Raw genomic sequence first — 12,919 nt, forward strand, 5'->3', positions numbered from 1 at the left:
AAAAGGTAAAAATATAACTATTAAGAAAAAACACACACACAAAAAGAAAGAAAAAAGAAGTACAATTGTAAAACAGAGGACGAGAGTCCATGAGGCTTTTGCTCCTATATCATAGGTGAGGAGCTTTGGTGTGTGCCCCTGTGTCCCCCTCTCTGCCCCCCATGTGGACAGGGCTAGACAGCAGTCTCACTCCGGCCATGCGGCCACCCCAGCCTGGGAGTGAGGGGCGGTGCCCTCCCGGGCTTCCGGACCCACAGACAAAGCCCAGGGGGGAACCACTCCCGTTTATACTTGCTGGACACAAGGCTCTTGCTCGTGTTGTACAGAAGGCTAAGCGACCCCCCTGTTATACACTGAGCAATGAGGGCTCCCTCCGTGTGGGTCAGAGGCGAGACCCTGCACTCCAGGGATGAGGTAGCTGGTGGACTGACCCCACAACCACCAGGCACCTGTTCCATCAGTGGACGGTGACCCTGACTCCGGGAGAGACTCCGGTACAGCGAGAGAGAGACGGGGTGTCCCTCGGCTGGGCCCCCTGGGGCAAGATTCAGCCCAGCCGCAACGGGATACACAAGGTATTAGGTGGAAAGGGGAAGGAGAGAGAGAGCCAGGCTGGAGGCCTCCGGGCTCTGCTGCCCTCTCTGAACCAGCCTGAGTGGGGGCCCTCGGGGCTTTTCCCAGCGTGTACCCAACTCACACAACCTTGTGACACAGGTCCGGGCCAATCCTTCCGAATGAGGGGAGAGAAAAGGGCAACGCTGCCTCTGCCCGGGATGTGCAGGGAATCACCCCACCCTCCTGGAACTGCCCTTTGTGCATCCAGCTGGGATTGTAGCTCACTGAGACTTCCAGAGCCTGGCCCCAGTGCGGTCACACCGTAAGGGAGAACAGAAACACCTGCCTTTAAAATTCAACTGTATCTGGGGTGACCACACCTGTATTTCAAGTTCCCTAATAGAGGACACTGCTGCGGGGGGGTGAGCTCAAGGGGGTATTTCGGGGTGCTGGGTGTGTGTGTGTGTGTACTGGGAGATGGTGTTTGGGAGGTGCTGGACAGAGTATTTGGGGTGTGTAAGAGCAGGGGCGCCTCTTGGAACTGGGGGACCTCCCGCAGGCATGCCTCTGAAGGTAGCCTGACTCCACCCTCAGGGCGACCGGCAGGCCGCACCCCGTAGCTTGCCGCCCCAGGCAGGTGCTTGCTGTGCTGGTGCCTGGAGTCACCCCTGACAGTGAGGTGGCAAAGTTTGCAGATGATACTAAACTACTCAAGATAGTTAAGACCAAAGCAGATTGTGAAGAACTTCAAAAAGATCTCACAAAACTAAGTGATTGGGAAGCAAAATGGCAAATGAAATTTAATGTGGATAAATGTAAAGTAATGCACATTGGAAAAAATAACCCCAACTATACATACAATATGATGGGGGCTAATTTAGCTACAACTAATCAGGAGAAAGATCTTGGAGTCATCATGGATAGTTCTCTGAAGGCGTCCATGCAGTGTGCAGCGGCAGTCAAAAAAGCAAACAGGGTGTTAGGAATCATTAAAAAAGGGATAGAGAATAAGACAGAGAATATCTTATTGCCCTTATATAAATCCATGGCATGCCCACATCTTGAATACTGCGTACAGAGGTTCAGAGAAGGGCAACTAAAATGATTAGGGGTTTGGAATGGGTCCCATATGAGGAGAGATTAAAGAGGCTAGGACTTTTCAGCTTGGAAAAGAGGAGACTAAGGGGGATATGATAGAGGTATATAAAATCATGAGTGGTGTGGAGAAAGTGAATAAGGAAAAGTTATTTACTTGTTCCCATAATATAAGAACTAGAGGCCACCAAACGAAATTAATGGGCAGCAGGTTTAAAACAAATAAAAGGAAGTTCTTTTTTACACAGCGCACAGTCAATCTGTGAAACTCCTTGCCTGAGGAGGTTGTGAAAGCTAGGACTGTAACAGGGTTTAAAAGAGAACTGGATACATTCATGGAGGCTAAGTCCATTAATGGCTATTAGCCCAGATGGTTAAGGAGTGGTGTCCCTAGCTTCTGCTTGTCAGAGGGTGGAGATGAATGGCAGGAGAGAGATCACTGATCATTACTGGGCTGGATGGACCTTTGGTTGGATCCAGTATGGCCATTCTTATGTCTTATGTCACAGAAATCCATCCTGTCTGTTCATCCCTTAACTTCGTTCCTTAACTCTTTGTTCTGAACCATGATTTTCCATATCTTGCTTTTGGACACAGCATTCCACGTCCTGGTCTGTGAAGGTTCCCCACAATTTGTACTAAGCTATTGAATTAATGTATCTTGACTTTTACAAATTTCTTATCTGCTTATGTTAAATACTAAGTTATACTGTTGCTTGGTAGTGTGAGGTGTAGGTTAGCATGAGTGCACAGAACACTGGGAAGAACATACGCTAATTCAGTTTGTAGAACTGCCATGTATTCACATAATGGGGTGTATACTAACTTAATACATGTGTTCGCTGACAGGACACGGCTTGTTTCTCTGATTATTATTGTATAAGGGCAACACCTTTGCTAAATGAATTAACAAAGCAGAGATGAGAGCATTTATGTGGGCTTTACCTTTTTTATCAAATTGTGTACATTGTTGGGAGTGTAGAGTGGGAAACCGAGTCACATGTCCATCCAATTTAGGCTTAATCAGTTTTGCCTTTATTTAATACAATTTAAAACAGAATTAATCTTACTTATAGTGTCTGGACATACATTCCTGCCTCACAAGTAATAACAGACAAGACAGAATAAGTGAATGTTCCCAAGTTAAGACATTCTGGGGCACTGAAAAGTCCTTCCTTCCTCCATGACGTCAGTCCTCCTCACCTGCCTGGATCTCCTGTTCGGGTGCTTCGGTTTCATTCGTCAATTTCTGATCCAGCATTTCTCCAGCCCATTCTTATATGTATTTTCTTATTTTTTATGTATTTTACATATGTATTTTATACATATTTTTACATATATACATGTTTTTGTATATGTACATATATATATATATATATACATAATTTTACATATTTTATACATATTTTCATACATTTGCACATTTTCTATTGCTTAATTTTCCTCCATTCTTTAGTCAACACATTATCCATTGAATTTTACATAACCTGTTCATTAATTATGAACAAATGTTAATCATCTAATATCTACAATTTTCTTGATGTACAGTGCTTCTTTGACTCGGGAATCACCAGGTGAAACTCTCTGCCCTGCGTTAAGCAGAATGTCAGACTAGATGATCAGCATTGGTCCCTTATGGCCTTTTAATCAATGAATCTATGATATACGCCATGACTGTAAGCATAGCCTGCTGAACCTGTGCAAAATGCCAGGGAATTCAAGAGCCAGCTTCAAGAGTTGTTGTGTGATCTGATCAGGTTAGGCATTGAAAGATCCATCAGAGTCTTACATAGGAAACTGTTCATAAGTGCTGAGAAATATTATTTAAAATTAGGCAACAGGGAGCACCGGGGAAATCCATTAGACAGCCAAAAAAACTCAGCCCAACCCAACCCAAATCCTAAAATGCTGCAGTGGACCGACAGAGCAGGAAAAGGAAAAGCCTAAATGGAGTTGTCTGTAGAGATGGTTTGGATTTTTCCATCATTAAAATTTTGGTGAAAATTGTAAAATTTGCAAAAACCAAGGTGAACATTTTATGAAAGGATTTCCATTTTAAGCTTCTTTTTTCTTTGACATTCCAGATTTTGAAGATATTTAAAATGTGGGGTTTTTTGGTAACACAAGTTTCTCTTCCCATTCTCCTGATAGGTTTACAAGTCCAATTTTTTCAAATGGCAACATTTCAATTAAAAAGTGAGGGTCATCGGCAGTAATTCAACAAAACATGTATTTATTTCCCTCATTCCCCCTGTTTTAAGTAAGTCTAATTTTCATTCTCTGTTTTCGCCGATTGTGTGAAAATATGCTCCTCTCTACTGTTTTTCTAAAGGCTCCCTTCGCATCTTTGTTCTTCAGAGTGTATATTATGGGGTTCAATACAGGTGCTGCAACTGTGATCACGAGGGAAATCATTTGATCACTCTTTGGGGTGGAGATAGACTTGGGCCTCAGGTAGGTAAAAAGGTCCATTCCGTAGATCAAAGTCACCACCCTGAGATGGGAGGAGCAGGTGGAGAAGGCTTTATGCCTTCCCTCTGCCGTCGGCAGCTTGAGGATGGTGGAGATAATGCAGATGTAGGACAGGGTTATCAACAAAAAAGGGCCCATAATGAACAAAACTGACACAGTCAAGACCATAATCATATTTTTGGATATGTCCATGCATGCCATCTTCAACACTGGTGGGATGTCACAGAAGAAGTGGTGGTTGCGGTTGGAGCCACAGAAGGGCAGACTGAAGATCCAAGTGGTCTGAACTACTTCCACTGAGATGCCGATGATCCATGAAGTACCCATGAGCTGTGCACATGCCTGGCCACTCATGATAGTTCTGTAGTGCAGGGGGTGACATATGGCGATGTAGCGGTCGTACGCCATGGCTGCTAAGAGGCAGCATTCATGTCAGGCCCATGATGGAGATGATGTACATCTGGGCAGTGCAGCCCGCGATGGTGATGGTCTTTTGGTCCACCAAGAGGTGAACCAGCAGCTGAGGGACCACACTGCTGGTGTAGCATATTTCCAAGAATGACAGCTTCACCAGAAAGAAATACATGGGGGTGTGGAGTGAGGGGTTTAGCTTTATAAGGAGGATAACAAGCAGGTTCCCCATCAGGGCGACTGGGTAGGTGACCAGAAGCACCAGAAACAGAACGATTTGCAGCTTGTTAAGGTTTGAAAACCCCACCAGGATGAACACATCAGAGATGGTCTGGTTCTCTCCAGGGTCACTCTCAGAATAGGTCGTCTGTAAGGGTGGCAAAGAAAGAGACTGAATCTGAGGAATACTAAACATGTGGATGTGAATCAAACAATTCATACTGGTTTCCTTTCTGTTGGGATGCTTCAGACTAAAACCTGCTGCAATTCTGTATAGAAATATATAACTGGACCCAATCATCATCAGGCATAAGCTGGTGTAGCCACATTGATGTCAATCAAGCTGTGCCAATATAGGTCAGCTGGAGAGCCGAACACTTTGACACCAGTGGAACTAGAGCTGATTTACAACAGACGGGGGTCTGATGAATTGACTCTGAATGAGCTACATCACTTTATACCAGCAATGGAGGTATACCAGTTTCCAGCATCGGGGGTTCTATTCTTCTTCTTTGAACACATTTTTTGTCTGTCTCCATGGAAATTAAAAAAGGGATTTTTCTCCTTTCTGCGTTTCTTATGTTTCCCACTCAGGAATGTTATTCTATTCTATAACAATGTTTACCAAAATAAGATTTCTCAAAGAGGGCAATTATTTTTATTTATTTATTTATTTTTGTGGCATCCCAGGAAGCTTCTCAGGAAGGTGGGAAATTAGCATCTTCAAAGTCCTATTGTTCTCCCCAATGGCCAATCCAGACTGATTGCATTCTGTGTGGTGGGCGTTTTCCAGGTGTAAACCAACTTGTTAATTGTTACATAGTCAATAGTCCTAAATTCAAATACAGTAATGATACATGCATATACATAGGATAATCATATTCAGCAGATCATAAACTTTCCAATGATCTTACACAAGACCCATCTTGCATAATATACATCTTAGATATGCTATAACCATATTATAACATTATTTCTATGAAGAATATGGGGTATAGTGTTTCACACACACATCCATAGATAGATAGATATGAATACAGTCACAACCCAGGTGCTCAGAAACACACACTTTAAGATTCTCTGCCACTGTATGGAAAATTCAAATGAAGAAACCAATGACTTAATCCTGGTCCCATTGCAGACTGGGGCACAACACAATGGACTTCAGTGGGAGAATGGTTGGGGGCTTAAGTCATTCATCAATAGCCTACCTTGATTAAGAAGAGTAGTTCCCTCTCCCAGCTGCAGACGCTAAGTGTGTTGAAGGAAAGAGAGGTGTTTTTATTTCATTCACTGGCTTCTGGGACCTACTCCCTAAAGGAAATTTCTTGTAATATTCTTCAAAGGAAGAACAATACTGCCTCAACCTGCAACAAAACAAAATTCACTAGGGAAATCATTTCGTAGAAAGTTGTATCATCAATCATCATCATCGTGTGTATTTTCTAGATGAAAATCATAATAGGATTTACTAACTGTGGTAAATTGTGTGATAAAATTTTGTCTAGAAGAAGGAATGATTTGTCCAAAACAACACAACACAGAGTCGGGGTTGACTAAGGTGCAATGCCCAAGGCTCATGACTCCGGTTCCCCGATGTTCAGATTGTGTGCCCCATTCTTGTCTCAGAACCACGATTAGAACCCAGGAGCTCAGACTCCCAGCCCCAACTGCTCTAAACATTAGACCCCACTCCCCTCCCAGAGCTGGGAACAGAACCCAGGAGTCCTCAGTCTTAGACTCCACTGTCCCAATCATAGAGCCCATTTCCCTCCTAGAGGACCAGATCCAAAGCCCATTGAAGTCAGTGGGACTATTCCCTTTTACTCCAGTAAGTTTGCAGTGGGACCAGAATCAGGGCTAGTTCCCAGGAGCATTAGAATAAACTCTGTGTGGAAGCTGAGAGGTGCTGGGGGTAGTGCGCTTCAGGGAGTGGGGTGATGAGCTCAGCTGGGAGCACTCTCAATTCTAAGACAGTGTTGACCCCATTACTCCAGCATGGAAGAAGGAGGCTGTGCTATTCGGACTGTGGTGGGATTCTCAGTTTGAGGCACACTTCCCCCTTAGTCAGTGCTGGAAGCAATGCCCCAGTGTAGCACCAGTGGGCGCTGATCTATAGGGATGGGCCTGGAGGGCTCTGTGGGATGTTCTCAGCTTCATTGATCCCATCGTCCCAGTTCAGCGGTAAGGGGTGCTGTACAGCAGGGAATAGAGTGGAGGACTCATTAAGGGACATTCTCCTCTGTGGGTCAGTGTAACCCCCAAGCTCCAGACCAGCTCCAAGGGATGACATGCTGCAAAGAGCTGGGTGGGGTCTCACCTGGTGGGGCTCGGTTGTCTCTTGGTCCATGCTGACCCCTTGTGCTTCAGCAGGGCACCACGTGGCCCTGTGCCGCAAGGAGCAAGGTGAGGGGCTCAGCTGTGGACCATCTCCCATAAGAATGGCTGCTTAGCACAGTGCCCCAGCATGGCGCTTGCGAGACCTCTGCTGCAGAGGGTGGGTAGGGTGGATTAGCAGGGGGCGCTCTCCCCTTAAAGTTGGTGCTGACCCTCAGCAACTCATCACAGTGGAAGGGGACACTGTTTCTGGTGGATGTTATATCTTTTGGATGAGCTGTAAATTAAAGACCTTTCCTGACCACCGTGGCCATGAATGAGTCTATGGGGCTGTTTACAAGTGGAGGGGACAGCAGTGGCACATACACACACATTGAGCATGGCTCATTTCCTCCTGTGGGGGGGACAGTCACTCACTCACTCACATGTGCACGCACATACAAACTGAGAATGGCTCATTACCCCAAGCAGGTAGAGACAGTCTCTCTCCCTCCCTCTCTCTCTCTCTCTCTCACACACACACACACAGACTCTCTCACATACACATGCTGAGCAGGGCTCATTCTCTCCATCTGTGGACAACAATCTGTTGCCTGATCTATTGAATGTATCTTGATCATATTACCAGTTTACTTCCCCTATTCATCATTCTGAAACTTGGTAGGTTCTTGTCCCAAGATCAGGCCCAGTATTATCAGAATCACTGTTCAGTTGGGAACTCCCATGTGCCTGGTTGCAACACTCACACTTAGGAGATTACATTATATGGAAAATGGATTTATTAACACAGTTAGGAAATTCACAAACACTCCATCCCAGCATGGCAGGTAGCCATAATACAGAAGGAGCTGAGCATCCCTATACTTACACTACCCCTTGCAAAACAACCCAAAGAGTTAAGTACAGAGGGGTAGCCGTGTTAGTCTGGATATGTAAAAAGCATCAGAGAGTCCTGTGGCACCTTTAAGACTAACAGATGTATTGGAGCATAAGCTTTCGTGGGTGAATACCCACTTCATCAGACGCATGTAATGGAAATTTCCAGAGGAAGGTATAAATATGCAGGCAAGAATCAGTCTGCAGATAACGAGGTTAGTTCAATCAGGGAGGAAGAGGTCCTCTGCTGGCAGTTGAGGTGTGAACACCAAGGGAGGAGAAACTGCTTTTGTAGTTGGCTAGCCATTCACAGTCTTTTTTTAATCTGATCTGATGGTGTCAACTTTGCAAATGAACTGAAGCTCAGTCCAAAGAGAAACCACTGAGCTTCAGTTCATTTGCAAATTTGACACCATCAGATCAGGATTAAACAAAGACTGTGAATGGCTATCCAACTAGCCCGATGAGCCCAATGCTAGCATTTCTCCAGCATTGGGCTCATTTTCATATGTGTTCTCATACATGTTGCTATTCTCAATTGCCCCCAATCTTTATCCAACACATTATCCATTGAATTTTACAGAGCCTATATATTATTCATGCACAAGTGTTAATAACCTAATGCCTAAAATGTTCTTGCTGAATTTGTAGTTTCTGGAACATGTTGCCCTAGGCCACTCTGCTTCTAAGTTTCTCAGAGAAAGGGAGTTTTTTGTTTATCATTACATGTATGTAACTCTCACTTCTTCCAACATGACACATTGCTTATCTTCTTAACAGTATCATTTTAAACAAATCAGCAAATTATATCAAAGAGAAATAATAAAAGCCAAGACATACAGCCAGCCAGTGCATCTTAAAAATGCATTATAGGGATATTTAGGGAAAGAAGGCATATAGTCCTGTAATTGCTGAGCTAGGGATAGAGGATTTAAATTTGTTTTTTTTTTTTTATATGTAGGCAGTGATATAGGGAGACAAGCCAACAGAGTAGTATTTCTCATTATAAGAATATACAAATGTATGTTATCATATAGTTATACAAAGATGTACCATATACACAGGCTTTTGGTGCAATATTGTGATACATTGATCGGACCACTTATAGTTATATGAGTTTATAACACAGCTATTATTTTACATATGGAATATAAAATATGAACAGTGCTTCTCTGACTCAGGAATCACCAGGTTGAAATTCTCTGCCCTGTGTTAAGCAGGATGTCAAACTAGATGATCAAAATGGTTCCCTATGGCCTTTTAATCAATGAATCTATGGTATGCACCATGATCTGCTAGCATAGGCTCTGAACCTGTGCAAAATGCCATAGAAGTCAGTAGCCAGCTCCCTGAGTTGTTGTTTGACCTGATCATGTTAGGCATTGAAAGATCCATCAGAGTCTTACATAGGAAGCAAATCATAAGTGTTGAGGAATGTTATTTAAAATTAGACCAGAGGGAGCACTGGGGAAATGCAATCAAGAGACAGGCCAAAAAAATCCAACCCAGGAAAAGGAGAAGCCTAAATGGACTTTTCTGTAGAGCAGGTTGGAATTTTTCAAGTATTAACATTTTGATGAAAATTGTTAAAATTGCACAAACCAAGTTCAATGTTTCATGAAATGTTTCTCATTTTGAGCTTACTTTTTGCTTTGACATTTCAAATTTTGAGATATAAAATCAAGAAACTACTTGGATTATATTTTCTCATTTGATTTTTTCAATTAAGTTTAAATCTGGTTCTATCAAATTTTCACGAAAATTTAAATATTTAAAATTTTGGGTATTTTTGGTAAGAAAAGTTTCTCTTCCCATTTTCCAGACAGGTTTACAAGAGGTCAAAGCTTTTCAAATGGCAAAATTTCAATTTAAAAAATGAGGGTCATCGGGAGTAATTCAACAAAACATGTATGAATTTCCCTCATTCCCCTGTTTTAACTAACACTATCTTTCATTCTCTGTTTTCTCCAATTGTGTGAAAAGATGCTCTTCTCTACTGTTTTTATAAAGGCTCCCTTCACCTCTTTGTTCCTCAGAGTGTATATTATGGGGTTCAACACTGGTCCCACAATTATGTTCATGAGGGAAATCATTTGATTACTTTCCGGGGTGAAGCTAGACTTGAGCCCCAGGTAAGAGATAAGGGCCATTCCATAGAACAAAGTCACCACCATGAGGTGGGAGGAGCAGGTGGAGAAGGCTTTATTCCTTCCCTCTACTGATGGCAGCATGAGGATGGTAGAAATAATGCAGATGTAGGACAGGATTATCATCAGGAAAGGGCTCATGATGAACAGCACCGACACAGTGAAGACCATAATCTCATTTTTGGATGTGTCCGTACATGCCATCTTCAACACTGGTGGGATGTCACAGAGGAAGTGGTGGATGCGGTTGGAGCCACAGAAGGGCAGGCTGAAGATCCAAGTGGTCTGAACTACTTCCACCGATATGCCGATGATCCATGAAGCACCCGCGAACTGTGCACACGCCTGGCCACTCATGATAGTTTTGTAGTGCAGGGGGTGACAAATGGCCATGTAACGGTCGTATGCCATGACTGCTAGGAGGCAGCATTCCGTCAGGCCCATGATGGTGATGACGTACATCTGGGCAGCACAGCCTGCAATGGTGATGGTCTTTTGCACCACCAGGAGGTCAATCAGCAGCTGAGGAACCACACTGCTGGTGAAGCAGATTTCCAAGAAAGACAGGTTCACCAGGAAGAAATACATGGGGGTGTGGAGTGAGGGGTTTAACTTTATAAGGAGGATAACAAGGAGGTTCCCTATCAGGGTGACCAGGTAGATGACCAGAAGCACCAGAAACAGAACGATTTGCAGCTTGTTAAGGTTTGAAAACCCCACCAGGATGAATACTTCAGAGATGGTCTGGTTCTTTCCTGGGTTGCTCTCAGAATAGATCATCTGTATGGGGTGACAAAGAAAGATACTGAATCTGAGGTTCTATTTTTCCTCTTCGAACACATTTTTTTCAGTCTACATAAAAAATCAAAAAGGGATCTTTCTTTTTCTTTCTTTCTTTCTTTCTTTCTTTCTTTCTTTCTTTCTTTCTTTCTCCTCTGAGAATGTTATTCTTTAGCCACATTTACCAAATAAAATTTCTCAAATGAGGGCAAATTCTGATCTCATTCGGCTCTTAATCATGAGAATTGTTATATGAATGCAAGTATTCCCACTGCAGTTACAACTCACAAAAGTGAGGACTACTCACATGAATAAACTGATGCTGCTGAATCCAATTGGTTTGAAGCCCTTTGAAGAATGAGAAGCTCGATAAATGGTGAAAACAATGGGGGATTTTGGCCTTTTGTGTACTAAAAATGTTATTCTTCCCTAAATATTAGAGAACAATTGCAATCATTCCATCCTTTATCATCACAGTATCTGAAATGCATTTGTTTCTTTCAACATACAAAAGAAGAGCTAGGGCCAGTACCTTTGCTGGTGTAAATTTTAACAGCTCCATGGGTATAAAAAGAGCTATACTTATTTACACCAGTTGAAGATCTTTGTCTTATGACATTGCTATAAAGAATTTTACAAGAATGAAGATCCTAGAATGTTAGAAGGTTTTCCACAGATGTTTTACTTCAAGGTTACTTGTTGACAAGGAACTTCCTAATAATGGGCATGAAAGTGAAATGACAGAGTTGAAATAAAAATGAGCAATAACAAAGAGATTGTATTTTGCATACCCTTAGCACCTTCAATATGTGGCTCTCAAAGCAACGCATCAAATAATAGTGAGCTACTAAGGGGGAAACGGGGAATGATTAGGGGAATGATGGGGTGAAGAGACTGGGTTTACACTGCGAGTCAGCATTCCTGATACCTGAAACTCTGCCATCGCTACAGAACCATTCTCCTGGAAATTGAACACACACACACACATACACACACACATACACACACATTAAAAGGGAATGAAGTAGAGAAAATTAAATCCAATAACCAAAGCACACTGTAGTGGAGCTCTATGCAGAGTGCACTACACAGAACAATTTAAAACAAAAGGGAATGTTTTTCTCTAAATAGCGAGACCTGGGGAAGAGGTGGGAATTCTTCTGCCTCTCTTAAGAGATACTCTGGGGAGCCTCTATTGATGTTTGTGAGTACTTTCCTCACCACGACCATTGCACTAAATGCAGAGCTGGCTGGAAAATGTGAAATTCCAATATTCCAATATTTGTTTTCACCCTGAATGTATATGAAAAGTTGAAATAGCGAAACCCCTAATTTCGATTCAGAAGAGTCTATATGAAATCAAATGGAAAATTGAATACTGCCATTGACATCAACATTTTTTCATGGAAAACATCAATACTGATGAAATCATAGTTTCAGAAGGGATTTGGATTTATTTTTTTATTTGTTGGCTGAATTTGGATGGGCAAATGTAGAAATTTACTCATCATTAGGAGTAAGGTCTGTATAGATGCTTTTCACTGGCAGTTGAGTGATATTTTCACAGCTCTTGAAGGCATCTGGACACTCCATTTATATACAGGAGAACATGAAATCAACAAAAGAAACAGACATTATGTGTAGAGCCCTGCAAATCCGCAGGTATCCGCTTTATATCTGCGGATATCCGTGGACTATTTTTGCATATAGCAGCGCAGATTCAGATACAATTTTTTTACGTGTGCAAGGCTCTGATGGTAGCAGCCGGGTGGGCAGCTGTGAGGAGCTGTGGTGCGGACCCTCTACATGCACTGGGCGGAGGTCCTGGGGGCAGGGACACGGGCCGGGGGCTGCTCTGGGCCCCATCCAGGGCAGGTGGATGGTCCATTGCAGCTCCCCACAGCTGCCCACCCAGCTCTTACCGTGGCCGGCCTGCGGCTCCAAGCAGGCCCCCCTGCTGGAGCCAGAGAGCTGTGCTGGCAGCTGTGGGGAGCCTGGGTTCCTCCACCTGCCCTGGGCGGAGGGCC

At 43.3% G+C, this 12,919-nt stretch overlaps 1 protein-coding gene and 2 pseudogenes across 1 annotated transcript; all 3 read right to left on the reverse strand.

The window, feature by feature from the left end:
- The window catches only part of LOC135972203 (paired amphipathic helix protein Sin3a-like), a 74,396-nt pseudogene that overhangs the window by 48,266 nt on the left and 13,211 nt on the right, over positions 1-12,919 (reverse strand).
- On the reverse strand, positions 3,907-7,102 carry LOC103307213 (olfactory receptor 10A4-like; annotated as a pseudogene).
- LOC135975438 (olfactory receptor 10A4-like) lies at positions 9,900-10,892 on the reverse strand. The gene has a single exon (XM_065566488.1). It carries the CDS (start codon positions 10,890-10,892, stop codon positions 9,900-9,902), a length of 993 nt encoding a protein of 330 aa, XP_065422560.1.

This window comes from Chrysemys picta, chromosome 13 (genome assembly GCF_011386835.1).
Source record: "Chrysemys picta bellii isolate R12L10 chromosome 13, ASM1138683v2, whole genome shotgun sequence".
NCBI lineage: Eukaryota > Metazoa > Chordata > Testudines > Emydidae > Chrysemys > Chrysemys picta.

Excerpts from the sequence above, each read along its gene's own strand:
- LOC135975438 (XM_065566488.1), bottom strand. The coding sequence starts at position 10,892 with ATGATCTATTCTGAGAGCAACCCAGGAAAGAACCAGACCATCTCTGAA.